Here is a 17,252-nt window from a genome sequence, read left to right as displayed (position 1 = left end):
GGAAGTCTTTTAAACAAAAATAGATTTGCGTTTTTTTATACGTTTTTAACATACTATGGTGTGTAAATTCCACTTTTTCCCTTTCCTTAGCACTTCTCGACGAAACTAAAAAAAAAAAAAAATATGACTCAAATTAAAATTCTTAAATTTGGAGAACCCAATTTTTCGTGGGGGAGGGTGTATTTTCCGGAATTGTATTTTCAACGGGGGGTATTTTCCGCAGGATTTATTTTCCCGGGGGTATTTTCCGCGGGGGGGGGGTGTATTTTCCTGGGGGGTATTTTCCGGAGGGTCTTTTCCGGGGAAGGGGTATTTTCCGGGGGTGAACGCATAGAACCAGAGAAGTACGTCATTCCTTGCTTAAAGTAGAATCATATAAAAAAATTATAGTCTTTATTATTGGAGTTTAGTGGGTCCTTGGCCTATCCAATATCCCACCACCCCTCGCACCACCAATTCTAGTAGATTAGTAGGCATATTAGAGTGGCTAGTGCCCTTTTAGTAAGCAAACAGTATGTCCATTAGTAAGCATATTAGACCCTATTTAACCTGGAGTCTAAAAAATTGTTCAATCGATGTGAATCCAAAATCAAAGTGGGTTAGATGTACCTGTTTTTATGCCCATCATTATAGCACAAAATTGGACTTACTGCTTGTTTAAGAGTCAGTCAATAGATTTGAATAGTTACGACTACAACGGTAGGACACAACTGGGCCCGTGGTCACCCAACGACGCAATCTCAATCCCACCAACAACTTTTAAAACATAGATAGAAATGGCACAGCTCGCTTGACCCAGAATCATACTGTAGTTCCAGTCTGTATAAATGAAGGTGCAAAGTGAACCGGGGTAGCGCCAAGACCATTCCCACAACTAGTTTTTCAACAGAAAGATAGGTAAGGTTGCTTTGTTACCGGTTGGATTGACTTTATGGGGCAGGTATCTTATTTCAATGGACGTAAAGCTGCGGTTTTTGGTGGTTTACATCCATTTTCCAACCTATGCATTGAATCATTCCGATGCACTTGAAATTAATGTGAAAGTATCTAGGGGAAAGGGAACCAAAGGGGTGGGTTTTCTGAGTCTTACAAAATCTGCTAGCACCACTTACCTTTCGCTTAAGAGTTCTACGATTTAGTAATCGTACCTTTATTTACGGAGGGTGATTTGTAAGGAAGTATCCTAAATAGTGTTCATCTTCAAGGAAGGATTTCGATGCTTGGGATAAGTTAGATGCATTTGAGGGCAGGAGAAATTTGTATCAAACTCTATCATGGAGAGCAGCTTGAATCAAAAATAATAAAGAACTTCCATCTTCAGGGGCAAGAAGCTACATGAATGGTCGCAGTTTTATTCAAATCCGTCTTTTTGAAGTCATATTGAAAAATTTATCTTTTTTCAAGCGGCTACGCAACACATGCTAATAATAATGCAATGCAGTGACTTAATCTTGCAATTATTGATAAAGTGTGTCGGTGGTCATCTTAGCAGTAGAAACAGAATCATATTGTCCTTATCATCAGATTAATGGAAACAAATATAATGTCTCATTTTTAAAAGGAAATTAAAGTAGACCGAGCTGGTTCTTGCTCCAATTTTAGAAATAAAAGACTAGATTGAGTTAGGTATCATATTTCGTGGCAAAGTAGCAGAGCAGTAGCTTCCACAGTTAGTTTATTTTGTCAGTGACAATTTTAGTTGGGTGTCAAGAAAGCAGAAAGCAGAAACAGTGTATTTGAGACAGTCTGAATGGAATTTGTCATCCACTTTTGCGATAAACTAATGTCAGCATATGGTCATCCATTTTCTTGGGACATAACATCTGAAAAGTTAGAAGGGGGTTGATAACTAAAGCACTTACGTGATAGCGACAGACGGAATAACAGTGTTGCTTCTGCGATGCCTGTCGGTGAAACTAATCACAGGATGCAGCAGGACTTCCCGTTACACAAGCACCGTATAGTAAATCAAGATCTGGCTAATTTCAGAACAGAGGTTGTAGGTTATAATATCTTAAAACTAATTAGTTTATTCGGACATCTGTCTGAAATAATATGAAAGGGCAGAGCAACAATGGAGACTAAAAGCAACAGTGAATATTTACAATAACAGAGCAACGACGGCAACATATAAGTGTAGTCTACATATACACAAACGAAAAAAAATAATATTAAAAAAAATTAAAGTTCAGTTATAATTAAAACAAAAATACAAAACCACGAATGATCTCCTGTTTTTTATGGTGCAAGCTATGGATCTATAATGCTATATTTACTAGTGAAACTCGGTTTTTGTGCTCATACCGGTAGGTGCTGGAAATATTTAACGAAATGTTGGACGGATTTACGCTTTACGGCTTTTGGTAAATTTTTCCAAAGAATTCTTTTGTAACGGCATTGACAAAATAAAATTTATCCTTATAATTTGGAATTAATTGGATATCACGACTTTTTAAATAACCAATATTATGAATTACATTACACTTACCATAAAGTCTAGTGTGGCCTTCAGATTCACCAACCGAATTCTTTGCAGCACACTTGTATCCAGAAAAATCACTAAATTCTACTCCTCTAATTATCAGCCTTATTCGAACAGTGTAGGTATTCAGTTCCATCTCCTCAGTTCGTATTCTATCCCCAGGTAGAACCAAGTCGCCTAAAAAGGAAGGGAGCATAAGTGTGTCAAGGATTTACTTTTAGATGCTTCACTTTTAGTTATTTATATTTTGACCGAAAAGGTTTGATTATACTTTAAACTTCCTTGGTTAGAATACATATAATACTTACAAGTACTTGTAGAAGGACAGATTCTATTTCATTTGTCCCCGGAGCTTAAGAGTTTACAAGCGTTTTCTGCAATGACGATCAATCTTCAGTAACAGGGGTAATAATCTGTAACTACAAAGAGCTCCATATTCTCCCCTGTCAGCGAATGCCAAATTTGGGGCTTCAGGTCGGTCTTAATCGTGGGTAACAAGGTTTAGCGTTGGCCATCAGAGCGCTTATTCCCAGAGGGGAGTGGAACCCGGGCGTTTATTTAAAATTTTTAATACATCAAATTCTTGACAGCATTGCTTTATAAATTTTTATTCCAGACTTGATGAGTAATTCGGAGATCCAAGACTTTCTACAGGCTTCCCTGGTCAAGCACTCTAAATGCTTTAGTATCAAAAGACCTAATAGTCAAAGTATCGCTTATTTAAAATAGTACTGATGCGACCACTACTTCATAAATTAAATGCAAAGATGGATTTGGCAAATACATCACAGAGCTTTACTTACTTTCACGATAACTACTGCTACTGAGCCTTTTTTTAAGTCGGATCTCATATTTATAGATATTATGTATGTTTATCAATCAGCTCAAACACTTGAAACTCGCCGCTCTTCTGAGAAACTCGCCCTTCTGAGTCAAGGAAAATTTCTGGAGTTCCAGCTGTACTCAAGTTGCTCATCATGTATTTAGTTTGGCTGTATTGACGTTGAGACTAAAAAGGACAGCATTAATGATGATTTCTGTGAGCATCTTTTGTGCAAAAAAATCGAATCAGTGAGCAGGACTACATCGTATGCGTAACTGAAACATGTGATAGCGAAATAAAAAAGAGTGGAAGAGCATCAGTAAGAATATGCATCCTTGCTTGACTCCGTAGTAGATCAGGAAAGTTTTAGGGACCTCAACGTTGACTTGAACCGCTGAAATCATCTCTTTATAATAATCCTGGATTAGTTCGATGAGTTACTGCGATACTACGCCTCTTTCGTTGCGTTTCGCACTCGGCTTTTCACTAGAGAATTAAACACACTCATATAAGTAATAACATATACATAATAAAAAACAAGCGATACGACTTCTTTACGCTAAAGTTTTTTAGTACTTCAAAAGAGCTATCTATTCTAATTAACCGGCCTTTGTGATTCAGGGGTTTGTGATTCGAAAAAAATTCGAACTTTAGCGTAAAGAGTGAGGTATTGACTAGGGAGCAAACTCCCTAATATACGTAATAAAAACATACGAATATAGAAATTCGTTACGTAAGTTAATTCGTAAGTTACGTCAGAACAAAATTTTGAGAAAGCAAATTAGCCAAAAAAAGGAAAATTAATATGCAAATTTCGTTTTAATCATTCATGTACGGTGAGCCAAAATCAAAGCTGTATTAATTAAAACTGTTCGGAAATTAACTAAAAAAACAACTTTTTTTAACTGAAAGTAAAGAGCGACATTAAAACTTAAAACGAACATAAATTATTCCGTATATGCAAGGGGTTGTCCCCACCTCAACGCCTCGCTCTTTACGCTTAAGTTTTTTATTGTTTTAAAAAATAAAGTTGTGAGACAGAGTCAAGCTTTAGCGTAAAGTGCGGAGCGTTGAGCAGGGGACAGCCCCTTTCATATACGGAAAATTTCTGTTCGTTTTAAGTTTTAATGTCGCTCCTTACTTTCAGTTAAAAAAACTTGTTTTTTTTTGTTAATTTCAAAAGAAAAGTCGGATTTTTAGTTAAGTAAACAGTTGCTTGTAAAATAATTATTCGACATGTGACTTCTAAAACTGTTTCATATTAATTTTTTATAGTTGAAAATATTGGTTAAGACTATTTCCCGAGTGACACTCATTTAAAATCAATCCAAGTTGAGTCAAATGAATTGCTTAGTTTGATATCGGACCTGGAAAGCTTGGATTGGAAATCTGCAAATTAATCACGGATGCCTACGACTCTAGTAATTTCTAGGCAATGAGATGAAGTGACTTTCGTTAGAATTATCCCGCTCCAAGGAGCATTGCGTCTCTCAAAATCAATCATTTGCATTCTAGCTTTGATAAGGGCAAGCTTTAGGAGAAGAAAAGCTTTTCTTGTGATTTTTGGACTGGAAAATTAAAATACGGAACTTGTTTGTTTCCAGGAGAAAGCCCCGCTAAAAAAGGGACATTAAATGATCTGAAGCACTTTGGACCAGATTTAATAATAAAGGAATACCTTTGTTATCAGCCTAATTTCAAAAATGTGGCCGTACCATATTCTGATTCTAAAAGTCGACATAGTCGTTGATTTTTTATTGCAATAGCACGAATAACCATAAGTTATAAAATGGAAGTTACCGTTACTCTTGGCCCAGTATGATATGGCTCTAGGCGAAGCTTCAACTGTGCATTCAAGCATAACATCAGTACCACTCGGGGCTCCCACTAACTGCAAAGACGGATGGATAGAAGGGGGAACTGAAAATAAAACAACAAATTAACGGCAATGATGGTCACAACGTCGTAAAGCTCTGCTCCATATAAATAAAAATCTGTGATATGGCTTCGTAACTCAAACTAGAGTGAGGACCAGAAACTTTTAAGGAAGCAGCCACAGGCTGCAAAAAATAGAACATTATGGATACAAGTTTATTTCAAACACTACAACAAGTTCCACCTGTGTCAATTTACAGAAATGTTGCCACAAGTCTAATTGAAATACTACAACTAGTACTACCAGTGGTGTCAACTTACAGAAGCGTTGGGGGGATGTATTTTCAAAATCTAGGGGGAATATATTTTTCAGAACTTGGTGAGGAGTAATTTTGTTGTTTTTACCATGTTTTCAATGAAAACACTAGACAAAGTCATTCTCAGTGAAAACACCAAAAAAATTTTTTTTTATCTAGGAGGATCTTGGGGACAGGGCAAAGGCCCTATACCCTCCCAGGCAAGTAAAGCAACTGAGTACTATCAAGAACTGATTGAATGAAAAAGCCACCGGAGGCCAACATTTTGCAAATGTTGGAAAAATTTTGTCAGTTCCTTAAATCTGTTTTCTTCAAGGGTCACCATTCCTCGAGAGAGAAGACACTGGGACAAGTAAGTTTGAGCCACCTAATCCAGGGTTTTCTTGCTATTATATTCTCAGACATATTTTTAACTTAAATTAAATTCCTGATTGAACCGATTTTCATAGCACACAAACGTAAAAAAAAAGTCATTTAAAGAAAAGAGTTGACCTAATAAAAAACAAATCCCAATATATTTGGGTTTTAAATTAAGTTTAGAAATATGATACTCCCTTAGAATCTAGTTGCCTACACTAACTACAATCAAACATGTTTTTTTTACACATCAAGGTTTAGACAAAAAGTATTCAAGTTAAGAATGCCAAACAGGTATGTACAGGCATTCCTTCTGATGATAGTAAGGGATTCAGGCACACATAATTCAAACAAATGGAATTTACTTCGTACAACGAATTCAATACAACTGAAACATCCGCCTAATATCAACTTGTCTTTCGTCAGTGCCTTTTTGAATCTTAATTTTTGTGACCTCACACGATAGATGAAAATTTTTAGAGGAATTGCTTCGTACCAGCATAGTTCCTCCGAAGACATTGCTGGCACATAGGATGTCAAAAAAACCTCCCTTTTCGTCACGAAGCGGTTCTACAGTCACATCTTCCTATTCTGGTACTGATTAGATCTTAGCCGTCCTCAGATCTCGGTCAAAAGTTCACCGCAAATGTTCTTTGGACGATATCGTCTTTTTCTTCTGTCTGGTTTCCAAGTGCAGACTGTCCGATGAAGGTGGTCTTCATTCATATGTAGTCTGTGTCCTAAGTAGCTTCACTTCTTCTTCCTTAGAACAACAGTATTGAGAGGCTGGCCCTGCCTATCATGAATTTTAGAGTTACTGACTTCCTTCAATTTAAAATTCTCTTCAGGTACTCATTTTCGAATGTAAGGATTCTTATTTTACGCTGTTGGTTCATTTTCCAGCATTAACTAGCGTAGAGGAATATAGATGGCACATTTCCACTGAAGAGACGTAGCTCTAGTCGCGGGGAATATTTTCTGCTTATTCAAATCGGATTTTACTTCGTATGTCCCCAAACTTATTCGCGAAAGCGATTTTTGATCCTACGAAAGCCGGCTATAAGGGGACTTCACGGGCGACTGAGAAAACGATGGTCCGACAGCCTGTCTGAAAAGGAGATGACAAACATCAGACCGAAAGAAGCACTAGCGCTTGTCATGGACCAAAGCAGAAGAAAAAAAGGCAGACATCACTCTCTACGCTGAGTAGCGCCCTAAATGAGATCTAAGTCAAGTAGCTCAAATTGGCTTTGGACTATTAAAACCTCCGGTTGACTGACCAATTCTGAGTTTATCCCAGTGTTTATTTCACCAATATAATTAACCCAGCTAATCAGGTATTTGAACTCCCTGACTCTTTCTAGATTCTTTGTCTTGTAATGCAGCATAAGTGGTGAGCTTCTGATGGACCTATTCTTTGATTTGTCAACATTGATGGGTTTTTTTTCCAGGAGCATAATTTTATTTTCACATAATTTACAAAAATCAAACGCCAAGGAACCTTTCGGTTCGTTAGGCCAACTCTAACAATCAACACATATTTCAATATAAATAAACAAAAACAAAACAATATTCCCCGCCGACGGGCTAACAAAACAACAAAAAATTCCATTATGACACTAATAAAAAAAAAAAATCAAAAAAAAAAATCAAACAAATTGATAAATATTATTACAAAAATCCCTCAATTTTCCCCGGAAACTACTTCGGTCATGCTCACGCACAACCCCAATTGGTAAATGAGACCAGGAGCTCGGCAAGACATGCCAAGCAGAGAACTGTGACCGGGTTGTTTCAAACTGCGGCCGCCGAAATGCATGGGAATTTCTTGTATTATAATTTTGAAGATCCACACCAGTTATAAATATACCATTAAAACATTCTTAGGTAAGGTTATTAATAATATCGAACATTAACATAGATCGATAAGAAACGAATATGCCTGCTAGATGAAGAATACTCAGTTTCAAATACACATTTCTCGCTGAATCTCTCGGTCCATAATTTGCTAAAATCTTAATGGCAGAATTCTGTAAAGCTCTAAGGCGTTTCAGATGGGATTGAAAAGTTGAAGACCATACCGAACGACAATACAAAAGGTAACAATGGACAGGAGAAAAATACAAAAGTCTAATGACAATTTTCGGACAAATGTGGTTCAATTTCCTAATAATTCCAACATTAAGGCAATTTTAGATGTTGTACAATTTATATGATCTGAAAAACTAAGCGTCTCATCTACAATAATGCCTAAATACCTTGTCGAGTGTACTCTATTAAAAAATGAATTTCCACACCTCAGCTTATCTACCCAAGGATAATAATTTTTAGAACGAGCAAACAACACAAAATTACACTTCTTAAAATTTATTTTCAGCTTATTAACCTAGTCCACTTTTCAATCAAACTTATATCATCTTTGACTGCACGGATCAACAAATAAGCCCGATATCTATTGTATTATCTATAATTGCGTCAAGTAGCTGCTGTAACCACTATTTTGAGTCTTTAAGCAAGACTCTGTCATCCGTGAAGTCTAAATTAGAGTTACTTACTGCTTACTTTTACACAATATTCCAATTTCTGTCTTAATATGTAGTCCATCCTTATTAAAAGAAGAAATAGGAAAAGTACACATTCCTGTGTGGCACCAGACATGATCTTGAAAAACCTGGTTGTACCATTCTCGGTCTTAAACAACCCTCAGTCACTTTATACAAGGATATAATGATGGTAACTAGTTTTTCTAGCATTCCATAATACTTGACGACTCTCCACAAATGTTTTGATTCAACTGAGTCAAATACCAAGGATTATACAAGGATAAAGTAGTGAAGTCTGTAATAAAAAAAAACTATCAAAATTATAATGGAATGAAGGGATAAGTTATTTTAGCGCCGATCAAAAAAGAAGTGAGTAAAACCGAGATTATCGAACACCTCCCGGGAGAATACAAATACTATAAAATTTATGATTCTTTGAAGGATAAACAGGATGGAGGAATTGAATTTATGCCAATTGAAATTTGCCACCCTATGACTTAAAACTAAAGAATATCACGGTAATTACGCTAATGCTTAATTTTGATCTCTCAGAGGGTGTGTGTAATGAAACATGCCTGGTTGATAATGAATTGTATACCAACATAGCTGAAGCAAAACTAACTACTGGGGTAAACCGGGAAAGAATGTTTTTGGTATCTATGACGTCAAGTGAATTTTGACATCATACAAGATATTGAATGAATCCGAACAGCCAAAGCGAAGGAATGGGGAAAATATACGGGGTAATGATTAAACAAAATGCAGCACAACGAAATCCGGTGTTAGAAGACACGCGACAACGACCATCATAACTGGTCACAAATGAAATGGTGCACAACGAAAGTTTCTGTTAGAAGACAAAAAACAACAAGGATCACATCTAATCGCAAACGAAAATAATATAGAACAAAATCTAGCCTTGGAAAACTTTGCGATAATAAACATCACAACGAACTACGAACGAAAATGATGCAAAACGAAATCTGCGGTTAGAAGACAAGAGACAGCCAGAATGACTACAAATCGTACACGACAATGTTACGCAATCAAAATATGTGGCTCTAAGACATGCACCAACGAGTATGAACAATTGAATAGGAAATACTCGCAATGTAATCAAAACTACAATGAAATGAAGGAACGCGTTAATTTAGTGCCATTCAATTAGAAAGTAAGTAAAACTTATGTTGAGATCGTCGATTGCCTCTCAGGAGAATAAAAATCTAATAAAAGTTATGATTCTGTGAGGAATAAACAGCAAGAGAAATTGAATTTCTGGCAGAATTGTTAAATGCTATTGAAATATATGATTTGCCACCTCATGACTTAAAACTAGAGAGTAACACAATAATTATGCTAATATAAAATTCAAGAATCACTTATATACACGCCTGCACCGTTCTGAGTGCCAACGACTGAGCAAAGTTCTGTCTCTTCCTAGTAAACTGTAATGTTGTTTTAGCTACAGGGAGAATTCTCGGTCAAGGGAAAAAAATTCTGAAAAATAAGAATAGCTTCGTCTTTCCTTAATTCACCAGCAATCCGTGTCTTTTCAAGCAATCGGAACCTTCATTTATAACTTCTACAAAGTTGTTGCAAACTTTTAAGATAAACTGCTCTTTTCTCTGGCATGTTTAAGGAGAACATTGCTTAGTTGATAGCTGTGTTACGTATGGGGATTTCTAAATCTCAGAGGGAAAGATAGAAATCTCTCCCATTAACTTTAGAATAAGCAGGAATTTCGTATCAATTCCCATACTCAAGATGAAAGGATACTCTGCCACTTGTTGAAGAGGAGCTCAATAAAATGGAGAGTTCTCCACGCATACAACCTATTAGTCTAATCTATCTTTATTAGGGATTTGTTTGCATAGGGGATTTACGTTTCAAGAATTCAAATTCCGCACCACAATGCAGAGTCTAATTTAAACTACTTTCTAAAGTTTGGCACAGGATAAGAATATTATGTTGAACTTCATTGAACCTGGAGTTTTCTCCAAATTTCATGACTTCATACGTCAGATACGTCTTTCGCTGTTAATTTGGCAAAAACTACTAATTTGGCATAAAAGCTACATATGTAGTATATTTTGTCAACGTTTGTTGTTGTTGTTGTTTCTTTTTTTGTATTATATGAGCTTTCGATCAGAATGAAATATTGAATTGAACAATTAGCTACTTTTGAGCAATTAATCACTAAAGACAGTCCTTGAGCTTTACCAAGTACCTCTGTTCTGTTTGACGATTCCTTGAGTATGCCAAAATGCCAAACAGGGTAGCTCTACTCAAGTATTACCTCTACAAAAGGGGAAGAAAATGTTCAAATTAATTTTGGGACTTATGAGCTTAATAATGAATTTAAGGAGGATGGTTAAGTGTTTTTCATCTGGCGAAATATTATTAAGATAGTATTTCTATTGTAAGAAAAACTATCGCATTAAGAGGAGATAATCCGATAGTACTAACCAGTACTCTAGGGGATATACTGGTAGAGAAGAAGTGAAACCTTAGCGGAAGTTCACTGTATTTTTTTTTTTTTTGCAGACATTTTGGGGTAGCAAATTATAAGTTTGAAGGGACTCGAGCCAATAGTAACCAAAACTCTGAAAACAAAATGGATCACAATTAATACATAAAAACAATTGACTTTTTATGCTGATTACAATTAAATAAAATTTGAAAAGTTTAATGTAGCCCATCAAAAGCTAAAAGGCTGAGAAAATTCGCCTGATTTTTAGGTGAAAACACCCCCCAAAAAGCATGTGCTCTTAACGAAAATTACACCATTAGATTTACCATATCATTGAACTCCATTGTAAAGGTTTCAAGCTCTTATGGACAAAAATGTGGATTTTTGCATTTTTAAAAAAAAGAAAGATCATGGATACGTGTTTGATACTTTTTTTCTGTTTTATTTTTCTTTTTTCCAGGGAGTAATCGTATCGAACCGAAAATACTAGAAGATCGACACAGAAGTCCTTTGAACAAAAAATTATAGTGATATCCCTTTAAGCGACCAAAGAGATTGTGCCGCAAGAAAATGGTGTTTTCCACCATTTTCTGGCACCAAACTAGGATTTTGCCCCAACAGGACCAAGTTGCTATCAATAGAAAATTCTAAGATAGCCAATCAATTTGAAAATATTAAAAACAAAACTATATATTGCTCTTCTCAGTTGCAGAGGAAGTAATGCTGTACTTTGGCTCATACGTCCCCGAAAATTCATACGATAAATGGTTAATATAAAAATTTATCTTTGCACTTGATTTAACTAAGTTGATTCAGAGGATTTTTTTCAAGAAATTATGCTTAATGATGTATAGTTCCACATCAGCTATAATGAAGGGGGTGAAAGGTCATTGTGCAGCTAAGGGGAATGACATATGCCTAAAAAAGCGTGAGATCTTCATTTAAATATCATAATTGTCTAACCCTCCAAAAGCCTTAAGATAAATATTGAAAGAGGAATGGGGGAGAAGAATTAATCTGTCACGTCTTTTCATTTAGATTAAGCACAAATAAAGGTTTTCAAGGGGGATACCTCCCTTCTTGTTCCATAAAACACTTCTAACATTTACTTAAAGCAACATTTAGCTAAACTGATTTGCTTAATGTTTCATAAAATCATATACAACGATGTGTAGTGTGCATCAGCTATCAAACAGTTCGTGGTAACGAACTGTAAGTAAGGAACGACCCGGCTTAATAGCAACCGAAATTCTAAAAAGCGGAATTTTGATACCAATAGATACATCAAAAGAATTAAATTTTTATGCTGGTTTCAAATATATAAGTTTCATCAAGTTTAGTCTTACCCATCAAAAGTTACGCGCCTGAGAAAATTTGCCTTATTTTCGAAAAGAGGGGGAAACACCTCCTAAAAGTCATATAACCTTAATGAAAATCACACAGTCAGATTCAGCGTATCAGAGAACCCTACAGTAGAGGTTTCAAGCTCCTATCTGCAAAAATGTGGAATTTTATATTTTTTGCCAGAAGAAAGATCACGGATGCGTGTTTCTTTGTTTTTTTTTTTTTTTTTTTTTTCCCAGGGGTGATAGTATAAACCCAGTGGTCCTAGAATATCGCATGAGGGCTCTTTCGAACGGAAATTAAAAGTTCTAGCGCCCTTTTTAAGTGGTCAAACAAATGTAGGGCAACTAGCCCCCCCCCCTCGCTCATTTTTCCCCAAAATCCCCAAGATTTTGAGATATCTATTTTGTTCAGCATAGTCAAAAAACATAATACCTATATATTTGAAGATGATTAATCTCCCTCAGTCCCTGGGGGAAGGGCTGCAAGTTATGAACTTTGACCAATGTTTACATATGGTATTGGTTATTGGGAAGTATACAGACGTTTTCACTGGGGATTTTTTCTGGTAGCGGGGGGGGGGGGGGTGTTGGGCGGTGGTTACGTGGTAGGACATTTCCAAGTAGGAAGTTTTCATGGGGGAAGCGACATTGCTATGAAGGGGGCGCCGGATTTCCCAGCATTATTTATAAAACCGACCAGAAATCAATTAAAAAAAACAACAAGTTTTTCAACTGAAAGTAAGGAGGAACAGCAAAACTTAAAAAGAACAGAAACTTTTACGTATATGATTCGGTTCGCCCCCCCCCCCCTAGTCAATACCTCGCTCTTTACGCTAAAGTTTTTTTTAGTACTTTCATAAGAGCTATTTATTCTAATCAACGGCGCTTGTGATTAAGGGGTCACTCTTAAAGAATTGGAACGGAATTTGAACTTTAGCGTAAAGAGCAAGGTATTGACTAGAGGGCAAACCCCCTAATATACGTAATGAAAATATATGAATACAAAAGTTCGTTACGTAAGTTAATTCGTTAGTTACGTATATTTACTACTAATAGAAACGTTCGTTCGTAAATAAAATTAAACAACTTTCGAGAAAGCCATTTAACAAAAAAAAGTAAAATTATTAAGCAAATTTTGTTTCGATTATTCGTTTATGGTGAGCCAAAATCCAAATCTACATTAATTCAAAAACGTTCAGAAATTTAAAAAAACAAGTTTTTTTTTAACTGAAAGTAAGGAGCGACATTAAAACTTAAATCGAACAGAAATTATTCCGTATATGAAAGGGGCTGGCCCTCCTCAATGCCTCGCTCTTTACTCTGAAGTTTGACTATGTCTCACAACTTTATTTTTTTAAACAATAAAAAACTCTAGTGTAAAGAGCGAGGCATTGAGGAGGGGACAGCCCCTTTCATATACGGAATAATTTCTGTTCGTTTTAAGTTTTAATGTCGCTCCTTAATTTCAGTTAAAAAAAACACTTGTATTCTTTTTTATTTAATTATGAAATAGGGAAGGTGTGTCATTTTGTAGGAGGAAGTGGGGCAGACGCCTCAAACAGTGTATTTTAATGCATAAATATCCTAACTCTCAATGAGCCTTCAGATAAATATAAAATAAGTTTACGAGAAGGAGGAAGGGGAGGTAGAAATTGATGCCTAGTCTCTCTTGATACCCGGGAACATTTTTGGTCAGCACCTTTTCTTATTGGCCCTGGGGGACATGGGATGGTAATAATGCCACCCTCACTGCGATCATCTTTTTTATGTAGCAGGAAATATTGCATTCACAAGCCTACCGGCATACATGTGCAAAAGGTGGAGGCAGACATCATAAGCTTCGGCAGTAGCTTTCTTAGGGGGTGGGGGTCGGCAATTGCTACCAGGAGCTTCGTTTTCAGTGATTTTAGATGGTAATATTTATTCCTTCTTATATATAATGTTTCAATGTATTTAAACATATGTACACAATGTATTTAAATGTTAGAGAGCTCTATTGTAGATGTCACAATGACATCAGCCAGGTGTAGCCTAAGATGAGAAGTCAAGCATAATTTCTATCCATATAAACAATAATACCCCTCCTTGTCCATCTGAAAACCTATTAGGAACTGCTTCAACAAACTACTGTTCATCGAAAATTTAGACTGAATATTCAAATTTTGTCTAGGATTTAACTACAATCTAACATTTTGATGCTTAAGCAGAAAAATTGAAAAGGCGGGATGATACCAATCGATTTTTAATAATTGATATATCCAATTTAACAGCAAGAAATGGAGGGGGCTATGGGGCTGGAGGCCCATATTATATATTTGTTAGACCTAAGCATGATTTTAAAAATATTCGAAGATTAAATTTTAAAAGAAAACGAACAAGTTTTTTCAACTAAACGCAGGGAGCAACATTAAAGCTTAAAACGAACAGATAAAACTTTAGCGTAAAGAGGGGAGAAATGATCAGGGGGCATCATCTTCATATACGGAATGATTCATGTTCGTTTTAATTTTAACATAGCTCCTTATTTTTAGTTGGAAAACTAGTTTTTTGGTTTTTATTTAATAGCTTTCACGAATTAACCATCATGCCGATTGTAACAGTTATATAAAATTTTCCTTTGAGAATGTGCGTTTGACTACTTTTTATAAATTCCAACTATCCGCAAGGTCAATACCATCATCATTACCATAGGAAAATAAGTGGAGCTAACGATGTTCTCTAAAGGACGTCATTGTACAGAAAAAGAGCATCAAAATAAATATTGAGGTATTTAGGTGAGATAATAAAAATAAAAGGATTCTAATTAAATATAATTGAACAAGATTTTGATTTAAAGATATGTCTATGAATGTGTTACAGTTTATTAAACCAAGAGCTTTTTGTAAGTCACAAATTTCGACAAAAAGAAACGAAGAATGCAAAGAAAATAATAATAGGGAAACGAAAAATGTAAATTTTTAGCCAAAAAAAAGACGAAAGAAAAAAGGGATATTTCGGCTATGACTTCTGCGATTTGTCCTCAACTTTCAAAAAAAGGGAAAGAAAAAATGTGTAGGTTATACATAAAATGAAAAAAAGTCTATCTTTTTGAAGAAAACCACGCTGATCCAGAAAAGTGTCTGAAAAAAACAAAAGATACAACTTAACGCCAAAACTTCTTTCCCACTGAGATAGAACTATTGGCTGTTTACTGATCTGACTTGCATTTAGAACGAAAGAACGAAAAGACTTTTTTAGAACGAAAAGTAATGTAAGCTACGACCTTTTCTATTAGATTATAACAAATATGGTTTATAATTATTTCCCTAGCATCTTTTTAAAGCAAGGTCCTTATGTAGGCCTATGTATTTTAAATTTCAGTTATTCCATTTCCCCTAAAAAAATGAATGTGATGAAACTATATAATGCTATAGATAAATGAATAAATCTGAAAACAAACAGAAACTAAAACGAATAATTAAGTCAAAGTTAAAATTAATAATATTAAGATAACTATAAATAGGAATATTGTCCCATACACGTTCAAAGGGCTATACATTTATTTATGGTTTCTTGAATACAAAAGATATATTCAGCATTTTCTTTTTATAATTACAACATTAAAAAGTGAAACAAACCTGGAATTATATAATTGTACATTAATATTAAATCCTTAAGAGCTAAGTCTAAGAGCTAAGTCCTTAAATTGTATATAAAATCCTTAAAACTAAGTCTAATCACAAAGTCTAAATTCTTTTTCCCTGCAAACATTTCTATATCCCTTTGAAAAAGACGTCAAAAGTTTCTATGGACGACGGGCAGGCCTAATACCCTCAGAGTTCCCGTTTTGTTGAATTTCTTGGCCTAGTTAGCTCTAGTTACCTGCAATTCAATTTAAAACTTTATGCCTAACAGGAATACACGCGAACAAAAACTTGAAAAGTCGGAAAAAAGTGAAAAGAATTTTTAAATGTCGGAAAAACGGGAACAAAAAGTGGAAAAAGTTGGAAACACATGAACAAAAAGCTTTAAAATTTCCGAATTAAGCGAACAAAAATTTTTAAAAGTTTTTGAAAAACCTTTTAAAAAAAAAATTTTTTTTTTCGAAAACACGACCTAAAACTGAAAAAAACAACAGATTCCTCAAACAGAAACTGAAAAAACTGAAAACTCACCCCCCTACGTATCTACCTACCTAGGTCTAGCTAGCTACCGAGGTCTACCTACCTAATTCTACTTACCTAGATCTAGCTACATAGGAGTTAGGTTAATTCAATAGCAAACTTTTCATTAGCTCTTAGAGAGGAAACACAGATAATCATCACTAGAATACCTAGCTCTAACTATCTAGATAGGTCCTCTTAGGCCTTCCTAGCTATCTATATCTACCTACCTAGCTTTAGCGATGCTCTAGCTCCATATGGGTGGATAAATTACAATGCTGTGAAAAAAAAGTTCTACGGGGTTTGTCCTGAGCTGATTTAAAAACATTTATTGAGCCAATCTTTACAATTCTTTAAAAACTTTCAGAATAGGTTCCTTGTGCGTCAATGCAGCGCTGCCAGCGCGATTTCCAAGCTCGGAAGGCGTCACGGTATGCATTCTCCTGAATAGCCTTGAGAATCACGGTGCATGCTGCTTGGATCCCCTCTTTCGCCTCAAAATACTTGCCTTTCATCAGCCTTTTCAGGCGAGGTAACAAAAAAAAGTCCTGCGGCCACATCTAGGCTGTAGGGTGGCTGCGGAAGCGTTGGGATGCCAGCCTTGGTCAGGTAGCTGTTCACGAAAAAGGCGGTGTGAGCCAGGGCGTTTTCCTGGTGCAACTTCTAGTTGACTGCGATGTCTTGTCAGACCCGATTGACCCTTTGTTTGATTTTCTTCAGCACTTCCACATAAAACTTGGCGTTGACGGTTTGTGAAGGAGGAACAAATTCGTGGTGGACGATGCCTTTGATGTTAAAAAAGACAATGAATCTCGTTTTCACTTTGGATTTGCTCATTCTTCCCTTTTTGGGTGAGGAGACGCCGACGTGTGCCACTCGGAAGATTGCCTCTTTGTC

General features: G+C 35.7%; 1 protein-coding gene across 2 annotated transcripts in view; it reads right to left on the bottom strand.

Annotated features, from left to right (window-relative positions):
• The window catches only part of LOC148948728 (lachesin-like), a 165,436-nt gene that overhangs the window by 8,402 nt on the left and 139,782 nt on the right, over positions 1-17,252 (bottom strand). For both annotated transcript variants that reach the window (XM_089094070.1, XM_089094071.1), the window contains exons 7-8: positions 5,106-5,225; positions 2,489-2,659 (exon numbers count right to left, since the gene is read on the bottom strand). In XM_089094070.1, coding sequence (XP_088950196.1) covers positions 2,489-2,659; positions 5,106-5,225 — 291 coding nt within the window. The remainder of the gene's footprint in view (positions 1-2,488; positions 2,660-5,105; positions 5,226-17,252) is intronic.

This window comes from Artemia sp. Qi Xiang Cuo, chromosome 9 (assembly GCF_049724085.1).
Source record: "Artemia sp. Qi Xiang Cuo chromosome 9, ASM4972408v1, whole genome shotgun sequence".
In the NCBI taxonomy this organism is placed as follows: Eukaryota; Metazoa; Arthropoda; class Branchiopoda; order Anostraca; family Artemiidae; genus Artemia; species Artemia sp. Qi Xiang Cuo.
This window is presented reverse-complemented; position numbering and strand designations above follow the sequence as displayed.